General features: G+C 36.3%; 2 protein-coding genes across 3 annotated transcripts in view; one reads left to right on the forward strand and one right to left on the reverse strand.

The window, feature by feature from the left end:
* Nucleotides 1-7,499, forward strand: part of TPP2 (tripeptidyl peptidase 2) — a 49,687-nt gene extending 42,188 nt beyond the window's left edge. For both annotated transcript variants that reach the window (XM_059493368.1, XM_059493369.1), the window contains 2 exons: nucleotides 5,841-5,960; nucleotides 6,593-7,499. In XM_059493368.1, coding sequence (XP_059349351.1) covers nucleotides 5,841-5,960; nucleotides 6,593-6,682 — 210 coding nt within the window. In that variant the 3' untranslated portion in view covers nucleotides 6,683-7,499. The remainder of the gene's footprint in view (nucleotides 1-5,840; nucleotides 5,961-6,592) is intronic.
* Nucleotides 7,500-7,851: 352 nt separating this feature from the next.
* Nucleotides 7,852-15,904, reverse strand: METTL21C (methyltransferase 21C, AARS1 lysine). Its single transcript, XM_059493370.1, has 5 exons — nucleotides 15,839-15,904; nucleotides 11,830-11,978; nucleotides 10,433-10,575; nucleotides 8,803-8,920; nucleotides 7,852-8,246 (listed from the first exon to the last, which is right to left on the reverse strand). Exons 2-5 carry the CDS (start codon nucleotides 11,966-11,968, stop codon nucleotides 7,852-7,854), a joined length of 795 nt encoding a protein of 264 aa, XP_059349353.1. The 5' UTR covers nucleotides 11,969-11,978; nucleotides 15,839-15,904.
* Nucleotides 15,905-17,110: the final 1,206 nt, after the last annotated feature.

Consider the following 17,110-nt stretch of genomic DNA (forward strand, 5'->3'; position numbering starts at 1 on the left):
AGACTTCCCTGTCATTTTAGAGTTCCTCATCCCAAGACCTGAATTTTTATTCTCCCTCATTCAAGACAGCAATTCCAGAAGGGAAAAAAATCCATTGTAGGTGATTAATTATGTAGTTTTTAATTTAGAGAGGTTATGACTTTGTATTTTTAACTTTTGAGCTATTGATGTTAATTGGTTTCTGAACTTAACTGTCACATTTGGCTGTGTTTTAGTGGAAGATGGAGTGACCAGGGCATTTGTTGATAATTGTGTAAAATTATCAAAGTGCTTCAAATAGTTACCTTCAGAAATTAGAACTTAATAAGTGTAGAAAAAAAAAAAACAAAATAAAACATTTAACTTCCTTGACAGTAGATAAACTTGCTGTAAGAACTTGTGCTTTAGGTGGAGGCCTGGTAAGGAAGGTTGATGGTGCTTATCCTCCTCACTTTAATGTATATGTCCTTGTACACATACATCTTTTCAGCATATTTCCTCTAATCATTAACTGATGATAATATCATATGGTAGCAGATTTTGTGCTTCAATCATATTGTTTGGCACGTGATTTTCTTGCTGTCTGTTTGTAAGTGCAGTACTTTGCTCCAGCATAGTAACCCCTGGTTTATTTCTGTCTCCTGCTCTTTATTTTGCTAAAGATGATGGAAATAATTTCAGTGGAAGAATGTCAATATAGACATTTTGTTGGGAGTTTCCCTCTTTGGCTTTTATTTCAAGACAGTTAGCATTGCTGAGCTCTGTGCTTTGAGCCTGGAATAAGTAACTCTGATTTGAGTTCAATGGATTGGGAACCTCTCTCTTTGACTGTCTTATCCATGGATTTATGAAAGTGTATACTTCAGTTTTGCTCTGAAAATTGATTCTTCTGTATTGTTAAATTGGTACTAAAAGATCAAAACTTCTCTAGATTTTCATAGTATTTCATATGGAAATAACTTCCATCCTATTTATGTAGTATATTTGTCTTCTTTTTCTTACTTTTTTGAGTTTTATTACTCAAATTGAAATCTAAACTGACTGTTATGAGACCTACAGAGCTACTTGTAGGGTGCAAAAACAGTTGGTAAAACAAAAGCCTTCCACACAAGCAAAATGAAACAAGGATTTCATTCACCACTTCCCAAGGGCTGGCAGGTGTTCAGCCATCTCCAGGAAAGCCAGGCTTCATTGTATGCAGCCGTGATTTGGGAAGACAAACACCATTACTGTAAAACTCCCCCCTTTCTCCTTCTTACCCAGCTTTATATGCTGAGTGTGGTGCCACACGGTGTGGGATATCCCTGTGGTCAGTTGGGGTCAGCTGTCCTGGCTGTATCTGCTCCCAACTCCTTGTGCACCACCAGCCTTCCCACTGGTGCAGTGGGATGAAATGCAGAAGAGGTCTGGACTCCAAAAGTGCTGCTCAGCAACAGCTAAAACATTTCTCAGTTATCAACACTGTTTGCAGCACAAATAAAAAACAAAGCCCCATACCAGCTGCTGTGAAGAAAATTAATTAGCCCATCCTAAACCAGCACAGATTGAAAGTGGAGCAGCCAAGTCAGATATAGGGGATAGACCTTGTGTGAATGTCCTTCAAAGGAGAGTTGTCAAGAGACAGCCAGCTTATTCTGAAGCAGTGTGTTGGAGATGAAAATGTGGAACTCTTCTTTTATGTAGATATGTCTATGTAATACTGGCACTCAAAAGATGGAACATCTGGGTGAGAAAGGATGGAAATCAGGCATTTAAGTACTGCACTGATCATTCAATTTTTTATATATATATATATGACTTAAGATAGAAGCATTGCTCTAAATGTGTTTAGTTATAAGCTTCCTATAAAGTTCATGCAGCCGTCAGTAATTAAAAGGCTAAGTAAATTTTTGAAAACCAAGAGAGAGCATGCTTTCTTTCAGGTTGTTTCTAACGTGGAATCAGGAGCATCATCACTTTTCTATGTGTTTCTTCTCACCTTCTAGTAAATAAAGTACTGTCCCTTGTTTCATCTCTCCTCTGCAGATGTAGCACCTGGGCAGCAAAGGGCATTTGGTAGTTCCTTTGAATTGTCTGTCACTGAAGTAACCTGCTTGTCACCATACTGTAGCAAGTATGTAGGGAAGTAACTTTAATTTTGATAAAATTAATTAAAAAATTAAAATTAATTTAAAAAACTTTAATTTTGATAAAAAGTGCATTTGTTCATACTTTCAGCTATTATCTAAAGGTTCATTTTGAACTAAACACTAAAGAAAATATTTCTGTCCCCTGTGTACACAAAAGCATTTCAAATAAACTCCAGTTAAGACAGCTTTATGCAGCAAGTATTTGATAGATTATGCAAACATGTTTATGATAGCACTTTAGTTTATTTTCCTAGAACACAGCTTTAAATTTTGTAGGCAAGAATCCTCAGTTTTAAACACAACTGCTACGGGAAAGTAGTAGAATGTTGTGTATTTGTTATTGGGAATGACCAATATCTAGAATGTAATGCCCCTCAACCTTTATTAGCCGTGGGAGAAAAGCAAAAAGTCACACTTAAAAAAAAGTTTAAAAACAAGTAAAAGACGCATACCTTTCCATCTTATCTTTTAAACATCTTTAACCTGGATTGTTTTTCCTGATACTGTTTGTATTGTCAGATGCAGCTTTCTCTTCCAGCTGGTTTTATTCAGTCACTGCCAAAAATGTGTTGCTGGATATTCGATTCCCTTAACTCCCCTTGCTTCCATAAAATGAGTAATTTTTTTTATTAATGTAGTTTTTATTCATAATAGGGCAGTTAACAGAGCACAGAAAAATCAACAAACCTAGCTAAGAAAGCCTGGTTTATTACTATAGATGTATATGAACTTGAAAAAGCTTGTTTGTTGGGAACTGTAAACATTACAATTTCAGTGTTCCTATAAATGGCTGGAATATATTACCTAGAAATTGTATTGTTTAACCTAGTATTTTAACTATAGGTAAATGTAGGTATATTTTCATCAGCTCTTTAAGTGATTAATTAATTGATGATACAAGTCTGTTTCCATAGAGTAGCAACATTAGGATACTAGAAAAGTTTCACTAGGCATTTTAGTATTGCTGGATTCAAACTATTTGAGAGTGTCTTCAACCCCAAAAATGTCTTCAGAAAGATCATTTCAGGATTTTACTGTCGTAAATACACATCTTTATAGCCAATGGCTGTTAGGAGGTGAACATCCAAACACTTTCATGGGTCTGGCTCCTAGCACACGTAGTATTCCAGGCCATTAGCTTGGGGAATAAAGTTTCTTAACAGTGATTTTTTCCCCTCAGTAACCTAGATGTATGCATTGCCTTTTCCCAATGCCCTTTTATTGTTCTTTGTACAATTTCTGGCCCAAATTGCTTTTGTGCAAAAGCTGGCCTTCATTATATTTATTATATAATTTATTATTGCATTATATAGTTCTGAAGTAATATCAAATACTTTGAAGTCATTACTATTCTTTCATCTAACAATTTGGTTATGGATACTACAAATAGATTTATTTGATGGTTTTATACATTCAGATAGCAGCTGTTTTCTCTATTATATCTTAATAGGGCTCCAGTTTACATTTTCCTTACACATATCAAGGAATCCTAACCTTTACTTCTGTGATCTTGTAAAGCTTGCAGTATTTTATCTATAAGGCTTAATTTGGCCAATATATATACAAGTTGTAAAGTATTATTTCTTATCTAACATCTTTTGTTTGTAAACAAATTCTGATTTTAAAGCAACTTATGCATTGTTCATAACTTCTGAAGTACTAATGAATTTTTAGTAGTTTTGCTGAACTTGTATGCAATTGATTGGGTTTTTTTTTCTGAACACTAAGACAGAAATTACTGTCTTATGTCAGGAGCTCTTGGAGCATTGCTTTAAACCTTTTGGTTCACCAAAGAACCTTTTTCTCCTTTAGAAATACCCAACCTTGTATTTGGCCAGAGCAAGGGTATTTCGTAAAATGCTTTGTTTTCTTGCCACAAAAACTCTAGGAAGCCCTGTTACGAAAGAAATGCTGTCAAGTGGCTTTCCTCCTGCCTTTATCACTGATGTTCAATAACCATTCAAAACTTACAGGGTCAGGTAAGAGCTTTCTTCATAGAGCAGTGACATTATTTCTGGTTAGCCTCAGAAATGTTGTATTTGCGAGAGCTCCAATGCATTTTTCATTTGATTTTTTTTTTTGTTTGTATTTTTTTTTTGTTTTGTTTTGTGGTTCTATCATCTTTTACAGAAGAGATTTTTTTTTTAAGTTTAGTTTAGCCAACTAAATCTGCTAATAGATCCACTGAGCAGTTATTCAGAAATGTTTGCTAATGTGTTTTGCTTTAGGAAAATATCCAGAATAATTGGATTGAGAATGCAGCATGCAGATTATTTTTCCAATAGCAATATTTGGAAAATTGTATATGTGAATGGTGCTGTATGCTCATCATTGCATATATGTGTGTGTGTTGTAAGCTACAACAGCTTAAGTGAATATTTCAACACAGCAAAATAAGTATTTGAAGACAGAAGAAGAATGAGCAACTCTTGAATACTTTGGCATAGTATCTTGAAGCTTTAAAATTACACCTTGACTTGCTTGATAATTAAGTTTATTTCTTTTTTATATTTTAACTATTTATTGATCCTGCAAAGACTTGTGCATGTTATTAAGTGGAAGTGCTCAGGCTGCTAAAACTAGATAGGTTCTTCACTCCTTGTAAGATTCAGATCTCTGGTTCCTTAGTGTTTATATTCTAGAGACATATTTCATTTTTTTCTGTAATGCAAAACATGTTTCTTAACATCCTTGAAGGGTTTCTGTTAGCTTTTCTTAATGGGATATTTTAAGTGGGAAATCTTCAACCTTTATTGTGGAGTCAGAGCAAAGGAAAAATGTTGTAGTGAATGAGGGGAAATGAATAGCAAGCTCTAATAAAAGATTTCATAAACACTGCCAACAACAGACACACCACCATATTCACTAACTTTACTGCTATGTCACTCTTCAGTAAAAAATAAAAAAATCTTCTTTACTGAGCGTTTCAAAGGGAATATATGAAAGTGTCTTGATTGCTCTAATTCTTAGTGCTGCAGCTGGTGAAATGGTTTGAACCCTGTTGCAACACCCTGAATGCTGTCAGTGGTCGGGTATTAAGAATGTGAAATTATTTTTCATTAGGTCTTACGTAGACACATTCATTTGCTCACATGAACTACTGCATTGGTAAGGACTGTAAGCTGCCTTTTTAGAAATAATATTATCAAGAAGGAGCTTTTTTATCATCTCATCTTAAAGAGTTACCAATAGTGAGGAGCTGACCTAAAACCTGAGGCTTGTCTTCATACTTATGTGTCCTCATTGCTTGTTTATAATTATTTACATTTCTCTGTCTTTGTCTGTTTATATCATTCACTGTGTACATTCATACTTGTTTCTGCAGTAAGTTTGTGACTACCTAGGAGTTAAAATTCTCAATTGGGTTTTTGCTTCTCTGAGTCAAAAATATACCTGCCTGGTTGATGTTTTAATTGTCTTTTTAATATGCCTTACAGTTGCCTGTAGAGAATGAATATCCAAAGAAGCTAGAAATGTGACAAAAAATTAAAATAGTGACATCTGTGTTACATAAGTTACAAAGTCAGATATGTTTGTGAAGTCAGAAATAGTCTCTAGGAAGTTCATGTTTATGATTACTACTGTGAATCATCTGTTAAACTGCAAATATCTCATGTAAATGTTTTGCTTTGAATCACTTCTGCTACCTGAACAGAATTTGATCTCACTTGTTAAACCTTGTAAGATATTAAAATACCTAATTTGCTTTTATTTTTTTCATTTGTATTGTAGGTTTTGACTTTTGCCTATAAGCATGCATTGGTAAATAAAATGTATGGAAGAGGGCTCAAGTTTGCCACAAAACTGGCAGAAGAAAAGCCAACAAAGGACAACTTAAAAAACTGCATTCAGGTAAGGGGTGTTTGGCCAAGTAATGGGGCTGCATTCATGCTGTGTAAGCTTTCAGAAGTAAGATACAAGTCTTCTGGAATTGTTTGTACTCTTCTCATTTTAGAAAGCACTAAATGTAATATCTTAAATTTATCCAGGTTTTGTAACTCAGCTTTCATTTGAAACAGTGATTTTTTTTTCCTTCCTTGTTCTAGAATAGCTTGTTTGTGAGTAACTGTTGTTTTTAACAGATTTACTTTTTGGAACTTACTTTGGGGCATAAAAGAAGTAGAGACAACTTAGTCCAAGATATCTGCATAAAAATCCCCTTATATTGCTGTTTTACCACTGGGTGTTTTTTTACTATTATTAATCTTAATTACTGCTCGTAGAACTTAGTGGAGAATTAATGGGAATTTCTAAGATTAAATTCTTGTGCATTATGTTGAAAGAATGTGGATCATATAGAAGGGGGAGGAGGGGTCCCCCTTTCAGGACTGAGGAAGTCAAAACTTACCAGATCTCCAATCTGTTGTCTTTCTGATGATAGACATTTTTAGTAAAGTGTTGATATCAGTGCAGTGTTTGTTTAGATTTAGATGCTAAAAAGAGTAAGACTAATTTTTTTTTTAATGTGTGCTTTTTTTCTTCAGCTAATGAAGTTGCTTGGATGGACTCATTGTGCAACTTTCACTGCAAATTGGCTTCCTGTCATGTATCCACCTGATTATTGTGTATTCTAGAGAATCAACAATTGTAAAATTAAATTGATTTTATATGGGACAGAATAGGAAAAGAGAAGTTTGACTTTTTATTCGAACGCATGTTTTCATTACTGAATGCTGATTATTAAATTGTGTGTATTTATCAGTAAGGGCACCTGGGTATGGCTTAATACCTGTTAACCTAACTCCTGTCATCAGGGAGTTTCCTTATTGTGCATCCCATTGCTGGCAATGGATGTGCCAGAACTGCCAACATCAAGGATTTGGAATTAGTTTGGAAGGAATTACTGCATGCATGTTACGTTCTGAATTGTTACTTTGAACTGCAAACCTGTAAAAGTTCTGTATTTTTTATGGTACACTGAATTTTAACATGTTTGATCTTAATTTCAATTGTATGAAGGCCTTAAAGCTACTTCAAGAGTAGCTAAAATCTTACTTATTAGATGAAAATAATGGACACCTGTATTGTTTGCAAGAGTTTACATTTAATGTTTTTGAGAAAAATTCAACCTCTCAAATGGTTACAATGTTTCTCAGAATTGCTGATGCATAGGTACTCTTGTAAATTTTCAAAACTCTTCATTTTGGAGTGATTTCAGGCAAACTCAGAAATCCTGGTGAAGCTGAGTATCAGGACAGGCTGATACATGTATAAAAGTGCCAGACAGTTACATGTTGATCAGATATTGTAAAGCTATACATAGATGTTTATTAATGTTAAAAATACAAAACACAGCAGAATAAATGTGCAAAGTTGAAGATCAAAATACCACCATGTTCACTCGGATACTTTAAAAGATTTTTATAATGAATAAAAATACTGAAGCTAAAATTTGTATTGGTTTCTGGATGAGTACCTAAATAAAACTTGCTGAAAGAAAGCAGCTTACAAACAGCAGAGGTTCAGTGCAGCCCAGAAGATCAATGCTTTTTGTTAAAACCTTCTTACTAACACTGTTCCTTCAGTGGAGGGGAATTGGTCAGTTTGAACAGGTCATATTTATCAACCAGAGACAAACTGCTATATCTTTTGCCTTGCTGAGTTTTTTTCTACTTGCAATGCAAAACTTAGATGGAACTGCAACTTTACAACCATAAATGCACAGATGGTGCAACATAATCTTGGAAAGCATTCCAATTTTTGAGGTGCTGCCACTAAATCAAGATCAGTAGTAGTTTTCTCTTTAATTCTTTCTTACTGTGGCTTTAAGTAGCTTGACATTTGATTCTGGAAATTCTGCTAGAATGGTTGTGTTAAATATATTGCAAACTTTTTCTAAAAATTCGTAGTCTGTACTGAATCTGAATTTATTTGCCCATAGTAATACTGTTCCTGGCTTACAAAAGTACACCATTGTTGCTAGCAGGGGGTCCAGAGCTCCATGATGGTACACAACATCAGTTGCCAGTATGAAATCATAATGGTAAGTTGATACTGGAAAGTCTTCATTGAGGCCTTCTCCCCATACCAGTTTTCTCACTTCAGGTTTGTGCATATTCAAGTTCTGTGTATTTCTTGAAATATTATATGAGAGATTTTCAAGAACTTCTGGCAAATCAGTAGCTGTAACATGAGCCCCTAAAGAAAACATGAGTTTGTTAATTCACAGAATCACTAAGGTTGGAAGAGACCTTCAAGATCATCTGTCCAACCATGAACCCAGCACTACCATAATCGCCCCTAAACCATATCCCCAAGTCCCACATCCAGATGCCTCTTGGATACTTCCAGAGACAGTGGCTCCACCACCTCCCTGGCCAACTTATTCTAAGGGTATCTAACCACCCTTTCTGTAAAATAAAAAAAGCTTCTAATATAAAATCTGAACTCCCTGGCACAACTTAGGGCTGTTTCCTCTCACCCTTTCACTTGAGACAGGGCAAAATTCATAGGTATGTAGTTGAACATGGGTGAAGCTTTATCTACATAAACTGGTCCAGCCTCCCCCATAACTAGGGTAATTTAGTTAACAAAACAGTATTTTACAATGATTTTCATTTTAAAAAGCAACAACAACAAAAAAAAAAACAGTGACAAAGTTTCCTTCAACTGTTGTTTCATTGCCTTAAAGTGACAATGGCAGAACTAGATCATCGTTCACTAGAAGTTGAAAAGGAAATACAAATTTACCAACCTAAGATACAGGCCACAATGGAAAGCAAGCCTGTTCCAGCACCAATTTCCAAAACTTTTTTGTCTTTGAGGTTGAATTGTTCTTGATTTGCTTCCAGATACTGAGATAAAGCCAGTGCCTAAAATGGTTAACACATATCCATAAAAGGGTAAGAGCTAAGTTGCACAAAAATTCATTAGATGTTTTTATACAAGGGTGTTGTGGTTTTTTAGTGTAATGAGAAAGACTGAAGTGTGTAACAAAAATGTAAGATGGGAAGAATTGTGATGTATCCATTTTTTATTATTAAAAAAAACTAAAGCAGTTTATTTTTAGTTTTAAGTTTATGTGATACTGATTTACTACACACTTCCACATGAGTTCTCTGACAGCTCGAGACAGAATCATAGAATAAGCTGAGTTGGAAGGGACCCACAAGGATAGGCAGTGTTAAGATGTGAACCATACAGTCAGAGCAGCAGAGTTTAACAATATGTAAGTAATGTTCTGGTTTATTATAAATGTTATGCTATACTATCACTATCATACAGTAACTTTAGGCTTCAGCAGAGATTTTTGAAAAACTTTTTTTTTGTTTCATTTTTAGCAAAGAAAATATTGAAAATTGGTTATTTACAAACTTGACGCTTGTTTATTCATAATAGTGTAACCTTTGAAAAAAACAAAAACAGCACTGTATTAAAATATTAAGCCTTTGTAAAGATTTTGTCAGCAGAATATAAGTGGGCTGTTTATTAACAACATAAACTGATGCCAAAGAAACTGTCTTCCCCCTTTTGCTTCTCTTCTTCAGAATTGTGTTACTGTTTTAACTCTTGTGCTTTTCATAATGCAACACTGTCTACCTGCTCTGGGAAAGCTGACAGCTAATGAATCACCAGTCCAATTTGTGCAACCTCTCAATTTTCTTGGAGAGTTTTACCATCTGCATTCTGACACTTGATTAATGTGCGAATTGATGATCTGACATTTCAGAATAAGATCCTGTTTCACCCACCCATATGCTCTCTATTGTTTTGAAATTGTCTGCCATTTTCTTGTGAGCTTTTTAAATAAATGTGGATCTGAACAATTTTGAAATCCTGATTTTCTTGTCTTTATCAGTTGACTCTCTTCCCTCAAAGGCAGTTTTCTTAGTCTGTGTAAAATTCTGTTTCTAAGAATAGGAGAGACTGAAGAACTGCTTACGAGTACGATTTTCCATACTGTAATGAAACTGTTCTAGCCTTTTCTTTAAAAGAAGCATATTTAGTAATTTTAACATCCTTTATTTATTCAATCTCTCACAGTTTTCATTTCCAGCCTCCTTTTAATACTGCTGATTACTTACTTACCAGCAGTGACTGGTTGGAAGCATGGAGGAAGCTGAATGTTTCTTCCTAAGTTCCCTTACTAAATTCTTTTTTCAATCCCTACATTTGATGTACAAATGCTTTGGTGCCATAGTCCTTTTGGCATGAATGGCAAATTACCCTAAGGCAGAGCTTTCTGCTGAAGGACTTCATTCTGCATAGGGAAACTTTCATTGTCAGAAGTGTCATCTAAGAAAGCTTCCTTAATATTTGTGTGCTGCTGTCCTGGATTGCTCTTGTGTCCCGTGAGCTTTCTGCATGTGGTCTTGTGTACTTACCCCTGGCCATACCACAGCTCCAAAGTGTTCTATGGACTCCTGAATGACAATCTGGTGGCCAACGTATGTATAGTGCTCCTTATCAAAGTAGTGTGAAACTCTAGGAACCCAGTTCTGCAGTATTTTAAGAGTTACTGGTGAGCCTGTGAGAGAAAAGTTGAAATTTCATGGGTGTATGTGCAACTTGTTAAAAGGTAAAAAGTATTTTACAAAAACAGTGTGTGAGCACGTGGACTAGAAGAGCTCTCAGGACATTAGTCTTGAATCATAGAATCATTAAGGTTGGGAAAGATCTGGAAGATCATTAAATCCAGGCATTAACCAAACCAGCACTATGTTCATTGCTAAAACCTCCCCAAATACCACATCTGCAGATCTTTTGAGCACTTCTGTGCGTGGGGATCCCTGAGCAGCCTGTTCCAATGCCTGACCACCCCTTCAGTGAAGACTAGTTGCTGTCTAAAACCAGACAGTCTGGGTGGCCAGGGGGTGAAAGGAGCATTTCCTGCCACTCTAGGTATTCACATGAGCAATTTAAAGATAGAAATGAGCCTTTTAGGAAAACCTACCAATTCAAATATAAAACTCTACTAATGATAGCTAAAAGACTTTCAGGACCAAGGTAACTTGTATTTTGGTGTTTGTGCTGAAGGTTTCATTTGTGAGGCCAGCAGCTCTAGAACAGCAAGCTGCTTTTTACATTAGGATCTACATCCTACATTGAAGAAAACCTGACTCTTTCTTAGTGGTTGTTTTTTAGGCATCCTCCCACAGAAGGAGGGTTGCACGATGCTTTTTATGTTGGCATACAAAATGTAGTTCAGCAAGTCAGTGCTACAGTTGTCCTCAAGTGTCTCATCATGGCAAGGAGGCTCGTGGCTGAGGTTTTTCAGATCTGTACTGAGGCTGTTCCATATGATCTCACTGAAAATAAGGACACTGTTCTGAATGGCTGGACTTTTGTTGCAAGGATATAGATAGAATTAACTGCAAGGGGAAAATCTGCTCTGGATTGCAGGGATTTTAACTGATGCCTGCCTGGAATCCTTAGTAGCTGTTGGAGCAGTTTAGCCTATTAAAATCTGTAATAACATGGCTTCAACAGTGCCAGCCCAATTAATATCTCTTTTGTAAGAGATTTTAACTGAGAAATAATTCTTAGATGTCCAAATAAAGTCAAGAGACCTTTTAAAATATATTTCTTAATTAGGGAGATAGAGGGGTATTTCTTGTAGATTTGATCTGATAATATATGCAAGCATAAGGGGACATAATGGGGGAAATTGGATATCAAAGGAAAAGTTGCAGGATAATATCTGCTATTTGAAGAGTGACAAAAATTAAAGAGTGATATGCTAGCATGCCATAGCAATTGCAGTATTTAAATCGGACTAAACCTCTTTCAGATTCTGCATCCTCAGAGCTGCAAGTGCAGTTTTCAGAATCATACTGCTCTTCACATGTTTCTTCCTCGGATTGGCAGTCCATTGTTCTTTGAATTTTGTTGGGAAATGGTGGCTGCTGTGCAGAGATCATGGCAAGAGAGCTGAAACAGAAGGGAAAAAATAAAGTTATAAAATCTTGCAGCCACTCTCTTCATATGAAATATATCTGGAAAAAGACAGTGAGTAGTTTAGGTGGCCTTTAGTGGCCTTTTGGAGTTTTTTTCAGTGATGGATTGAAGAAATGGGATGAGATGGGACATCTCCACTCCACTGGGTGGTACGAGCTGTTTCTGGGAATGTAGTAATGCTGTCAGAATTTTTCTTCTCTCTCATTTATCATTTTTATCATTGTGTTTATTTTATCATTTATGCAGAAGCTTAGAATTATGTCACTGAATTGATACCTCCAGTCAGCCTGAAAATTCAGCTACTCTTATAAGTTGAAGCAATAGCTAAGGAAGATAACTGTCTTTTAATGTCTGTGACTTTATCTGTGTAATTTACTATTTTCAAAAAATTTGGGACTTATGATTCCAGAGATAAAACTGTTTCATTTGCTGCAGTCAGTGCTCTTGATTTTGTCTCCTTGCATAGAGTTGCCTTCTTTTCCCTGTCTTTTCCTGCAGAACAGCTAACCCAATTACACTGAAATGCAATGAACTGCAGAATACCCAGATGGCAGTCAGGAAATCATTGCCATGAGAAGATTGAATCCTTAAAGGTTTTGGATAACTCTCTCTGTGCATCCCCAGGGCACAGGGCAGCACCTAATCTAAGAAGGAATTGATTGATACCAGCCAGCATCAATAAAAACAAGAACAAAACTTAATATAGATTTGCTTGGAGAGACATAGGTCAGTGAAATTCTTTGCTTGACTAGAGTTTTCTTCAGTAAAGAAATGCATATATCTGTGAGTGTGTGAAAATTAGATATAGAGATATAGGTTAGATCTAAATTAGATACAGAAATAGATACATACACAAACTCATCTATATGTAAAGAGCAAACGGTTCGTAACTTCTGGCTCTGTGCATGTTCACCTTTCCCACATAACACGGTGGCTGGAGTGAGCTGTGTTTTTATCCATGATAAAAACATTTGTCCACTCTGCTCATTTTTGAGACTGCATATTTGCTCTCTGCAGCCACAGGCACTGCCAAGTGTGGTATCATTTGATTGAATCATACTGAGGAGGCTGTTTGACATATCCTCACTGGAAGGGGTAAATCTCTAGCAGTGGCCAAGATGTTTAGCAATGCCTGCAGGTATTTTTTAAGGAGCAGTGTGACTGCTGACTTATGTGAGTGATTTAATTTGCACATGATATTGACACCATTGCAATTCTACTGATATCTGATATATTCCTTATTCCTGCTCTGTTTATTCCCAAGGACAGGATTTCTGTTCTAATTCCTCTGACATTGCATTTGTTCCATCTTGGCAATGATTTTGTACTGCAAGAGAAAAGAGTGTTTTAAAGAGCTTTAAATCAATTTCTGCACCTTTTTTTTTTTTTCTTCAGAGGGCCTCCATCTGGCTAGTAACAAGATCTGCCTTTCCCCTGTGGTGTGTGATTTGAGGTAAGATGAAGGTAGGTAAGAGACTGAAGTTAATGGTGCAGTCACTGTATTCCCTGACATGAGGGAGTGCATCCATGTTCACTTTCCACATGTCACACTGTGCCTCCTTCCAACAGCAATGTTTTTTTTCATTTAATCAAAAGTAGGCTTCTGGATTTGAGCAATGTCTCCTTTTCATGCCTTAAGCTAGAATAAAATCTGCTCATGTTTTAATGCTTTAGGAAATCTCTGTGAAAAATATTTTCAGACTTCTGCAATTGGGAGGGTACATAATGAAAAGAGAAGAATATGTCAGAACTGGTGATGGCTACAGCCAGAAGACATTTGGTTGAAGACACAGTTTTCTGAACATTATATGTTGAAACCTGCAGAGCAATACAATCTCATGTTTGGGGGTTTTGGGGTAAGCGTTTGTTTTGGTGGGGTTTTTTGTAAGGCTCTTGTAGCCTTAAAAAAATGATTTGTGCTATTTAAGTGAAAAAAACAATCCTGAAATTAAAAACCAGGAGAAAACTTTACCTTGTCCAGTACTCTACTATGTATAAAACCAGAAGGCTTGTTTAATAATAAACTGTTAATTTGTCAGTTTGGGTAGAAAGTGATCCTCCTGTATTTTTTTTCCTTGCTTAAGCAAGTTCTTACTACAAGAGGCCAAAATTTCAGTTGGCTGTGGGTGGCAGTGAATTCCAGAAAATAGCTTGGAAGCATGCTTGATAAATACAAATTTGTTGATCAGCTATTAAGGACCTGCAGCAAATAAAATTCTGTCTCTGATCCTGATATATATGTATACCTTATTTATCACTTATTCAGACTGAGCTCTAACTTGATTAGACATGTTACATTTTCAAAATCAAAATTGTTATGCTTTCCTTCACTTTGTTCTTTGAGTTCCCCTAAAATGTGAGTCTGCTTAAATATTTATAAAGAAACTTTGCTGGTTTTACTAAATTCATTAAAATGATCAGGAGGCCTAAAATGCGCACTAGTGGTTACCCTGCTGCTGGTTGTGGTCATTAAGTCCTTAAGTTGCCTGAGCTCCTAGGTGGTGATTTGGGGGATAAACACTATGCACTCTATGTTTGTATGTCACCTGACACACTGGGCTCTGGTTTTTGGCTGGAGCTTCTGGATGCTATACTAATATCTTGTAGAGGTGTAGCTTTTGCTAAACAGAAAGGGGTTTATAACTGTGTATATATGTACATATATATGCATGTTCATTCTACTGCCATAATTATTCAATTACATATTTCATAGGAGTTAAAAGTAAATCTTTTTTAGCTGCAAACTACAGGACAGTTTTAGTCTTATAAATTCAAGAATTCAAGTATCTTAGTGTCAAGGCCTTAATAATGCAATCTTTATTTGTTATTTTAAATGAAAAACTGCTCCTGAAGGCTACAGGCACAAGTGAATATTGAGAGGCTGTTTGCAAATAAGCAGGTTTTGCATTATTGCATCCTCTATGCAATATATGTTCATGTTGCTGCTGTGCTCATAGAATTACAAAAAACAACATTTGTCACTATTTTGACATTTTTCTGATCCATATTTTACTAAAAAATATATCTCTCTAAAATAATTTTGGTTTGATAATGTTGCAAGCAAAATCTGTTCTCTTAGAAAATGTTGGCTCTTTCTAAATGTTAGCAGCCAGTTTTTTCCAAATTAGTCTTGTTGGAAAATGATTATCTAATTCTTTCAGAGTTTTTAAACCAGTATTGATTTCATTAATAGTCTTAAGCTGTTGTGAACACAACTTAGAAAATCACATTTGATTTCTTCAGAACCTAAGGAAGAAAGAAGAATTCACAGAACTGTATCTATTTGACAATATTACATAAAATTAACAGGGTAACACTTAGAGGGAAATTGTAAGATGATGATAAACCTTATGGTAACAGACCCCTATAAGAATAAACTTTGTGCCTCTTAAGCTGCTGAAATCAATTTCTTGGAAAGAGCTTTTAATATCCAGTTACGTGGCCAAAAAATAGTAGGTTACTGAGCAGGGCTGTGTCACTGGGTCTTCAGCTGTAAACACAACTCTGCTGAAATGTGTTTCATCTCAGCACAGAGTCGCTCAGTGTAGTCTGTGTTAGTTTAAATATTTGGGCAAAAGCCAATTTCATTTGCTCACATGTGCAGTCTGTTCTTTGCAAGTGCAGTCTGTTCTTTGCAAGATCGGGTTTAATCATACTTGTACCATACATTAACATCTGCTTTAGAGCTCATGCAATTTTCTCATGTTACCATGAACTAAATTTAAAAAAATAAACACCAACTACACAAATGCTAGGAAACAAAGGAAATGTCAAGGTTAGGAACATCACTATAGTAAATTTATGTGATATTTGAATTTACAAGGTAAACGCACCCAAATACCGCAGTGACCGTCACTCCGCACGAAACAGAGAGCTGGAATTGTGTTGGCTCACAGAGCTGACCTGAAATACAAAAATTCAGACAAAGGTATTTCTGTTGTTAGTTAGCAGGGAGCACAAAGGCACATCAGACGAGGTTAGCCGGGCAGCTGTGTAGGTACCTGATGTGATAGAGGGCATGGGAAGTTTCCTGTGGGTGGATGCATGCTCCAGAGGTATTTTATACAGGCGTGCACCTGAAAAGAATAACTTTCCCTTCCAGCCAGTCGGATTGCAGGTTATTTAGAGTAACGTTACCAGGCAGCACTCGAAAAACTTACACTTACCATGTTACACTTAAGACTTCCACATGTACAGTACAAAATCAAAAACCCTCTTAGACTCTGAAGCCCCAAGCGTACAAACCTTTCTCGGCTCCTCCAGACTCTTGTTCTGTTTTTGCAGACGACGCCGTTCCCTGTGTTCGCCTTACGTCAGCGGAGCTGAGCCAAGCCAGCAACTTACTGTGGGCAAACTAGTGCATAAATAATGAGTGTGGCAACTTGGCAGCAGCCCAAGCACAGGGAAAAGTTCATGAAGCTCCCACTACCAGGAAAAGGTCAGGTCTTCCTTGCCCTGCTGAGCGTCTGGCTGGGGAAGCTCTGGGTGCCCTCCCTGCCCTGAGTCACAGACAGTGTGGGGAAGTCGCAGTCCTAAGAAAAAAACTTTCTGATCATCACTGCAGGTCATAACCATAGGAAATATTGTATGGACTGAAAGAGGATGAAAAGTTAAAATAATGAAAATCCCACTTTTATCAGAAGATGTTCCAGCTGATTATTTTAAAACAGATGGATGTCATAGATGTTGAAGATGAACCAGATGTGTATTCCTTACACATATCAAAAATTGGAGAGGTTTATATACGTTTATTCCTTTGCTGCCTTTCTGCCCTCCCTTCTCCTTCTTTGCAAAGACTCTGCCAAAAGAAATTCAATCCCATTAGAGGACAGAAAAATTTTAAAGCTACTTTGAAAGTCATAAAGCTAGAAAATAACCCCTGGCTAATTAATGAATGGATGAAGGCTGGCGCAAGAAATGGGGGAGGCAGAGGAAATGTGGATTTTTAACTCAATTTATAGGCATTTTCATTTTGGGGTGAAAAGCTTTTGAATTTAGATAATGCTCTCCTGAAAAGTGGTAAAGTTTAAAAAATTACCCTTTTGAGTCACGGCAGCTGTTCCATGTGTGTGCTGCTGCGTGTCTCTAGGAGTCACACCAAAGAC

Source organism: Ammospiza nelsoni, chromosome 2, assembly GCF_027579445.1.
Source record: "Ammospiza nelsoni isolate bAmmNel1 chromosome 2, bAmmNel1.pri, whole genome shotgun sequence".
Taxonomy (NCBI): Eukaryota; Metazoa; Chordata; class Aves; order Passeriformes; family Passerellidae; genus Ammospiza; species Ammospiza nelsoni.

Excerpts from the sequence above, each read along its gene's own strand:
- METTL21C (XM_059493370.1), bottom strand. The coding sequence starts at position 11,968 with ATGATCTCTGCACAGCAGCCACCATTTCCCAACAAAATTCAAAGAACA. Across the intron at positions 8,921-10,432 it reads GAGCTGTGGTATGGCCAGGG|GCACTGGCTTTATCTCAGTA; the intron begins GTAAGTACACAA and ends TAACCATTTTAG. Across the intron at positions 8,247-8,802 it reads CATTGTGGCCTGTATCTTAG|GGGCTCATGTTACAGCTACT; the intron begins GTTGGTAAATTT and ends TGTTTTCTTTAG.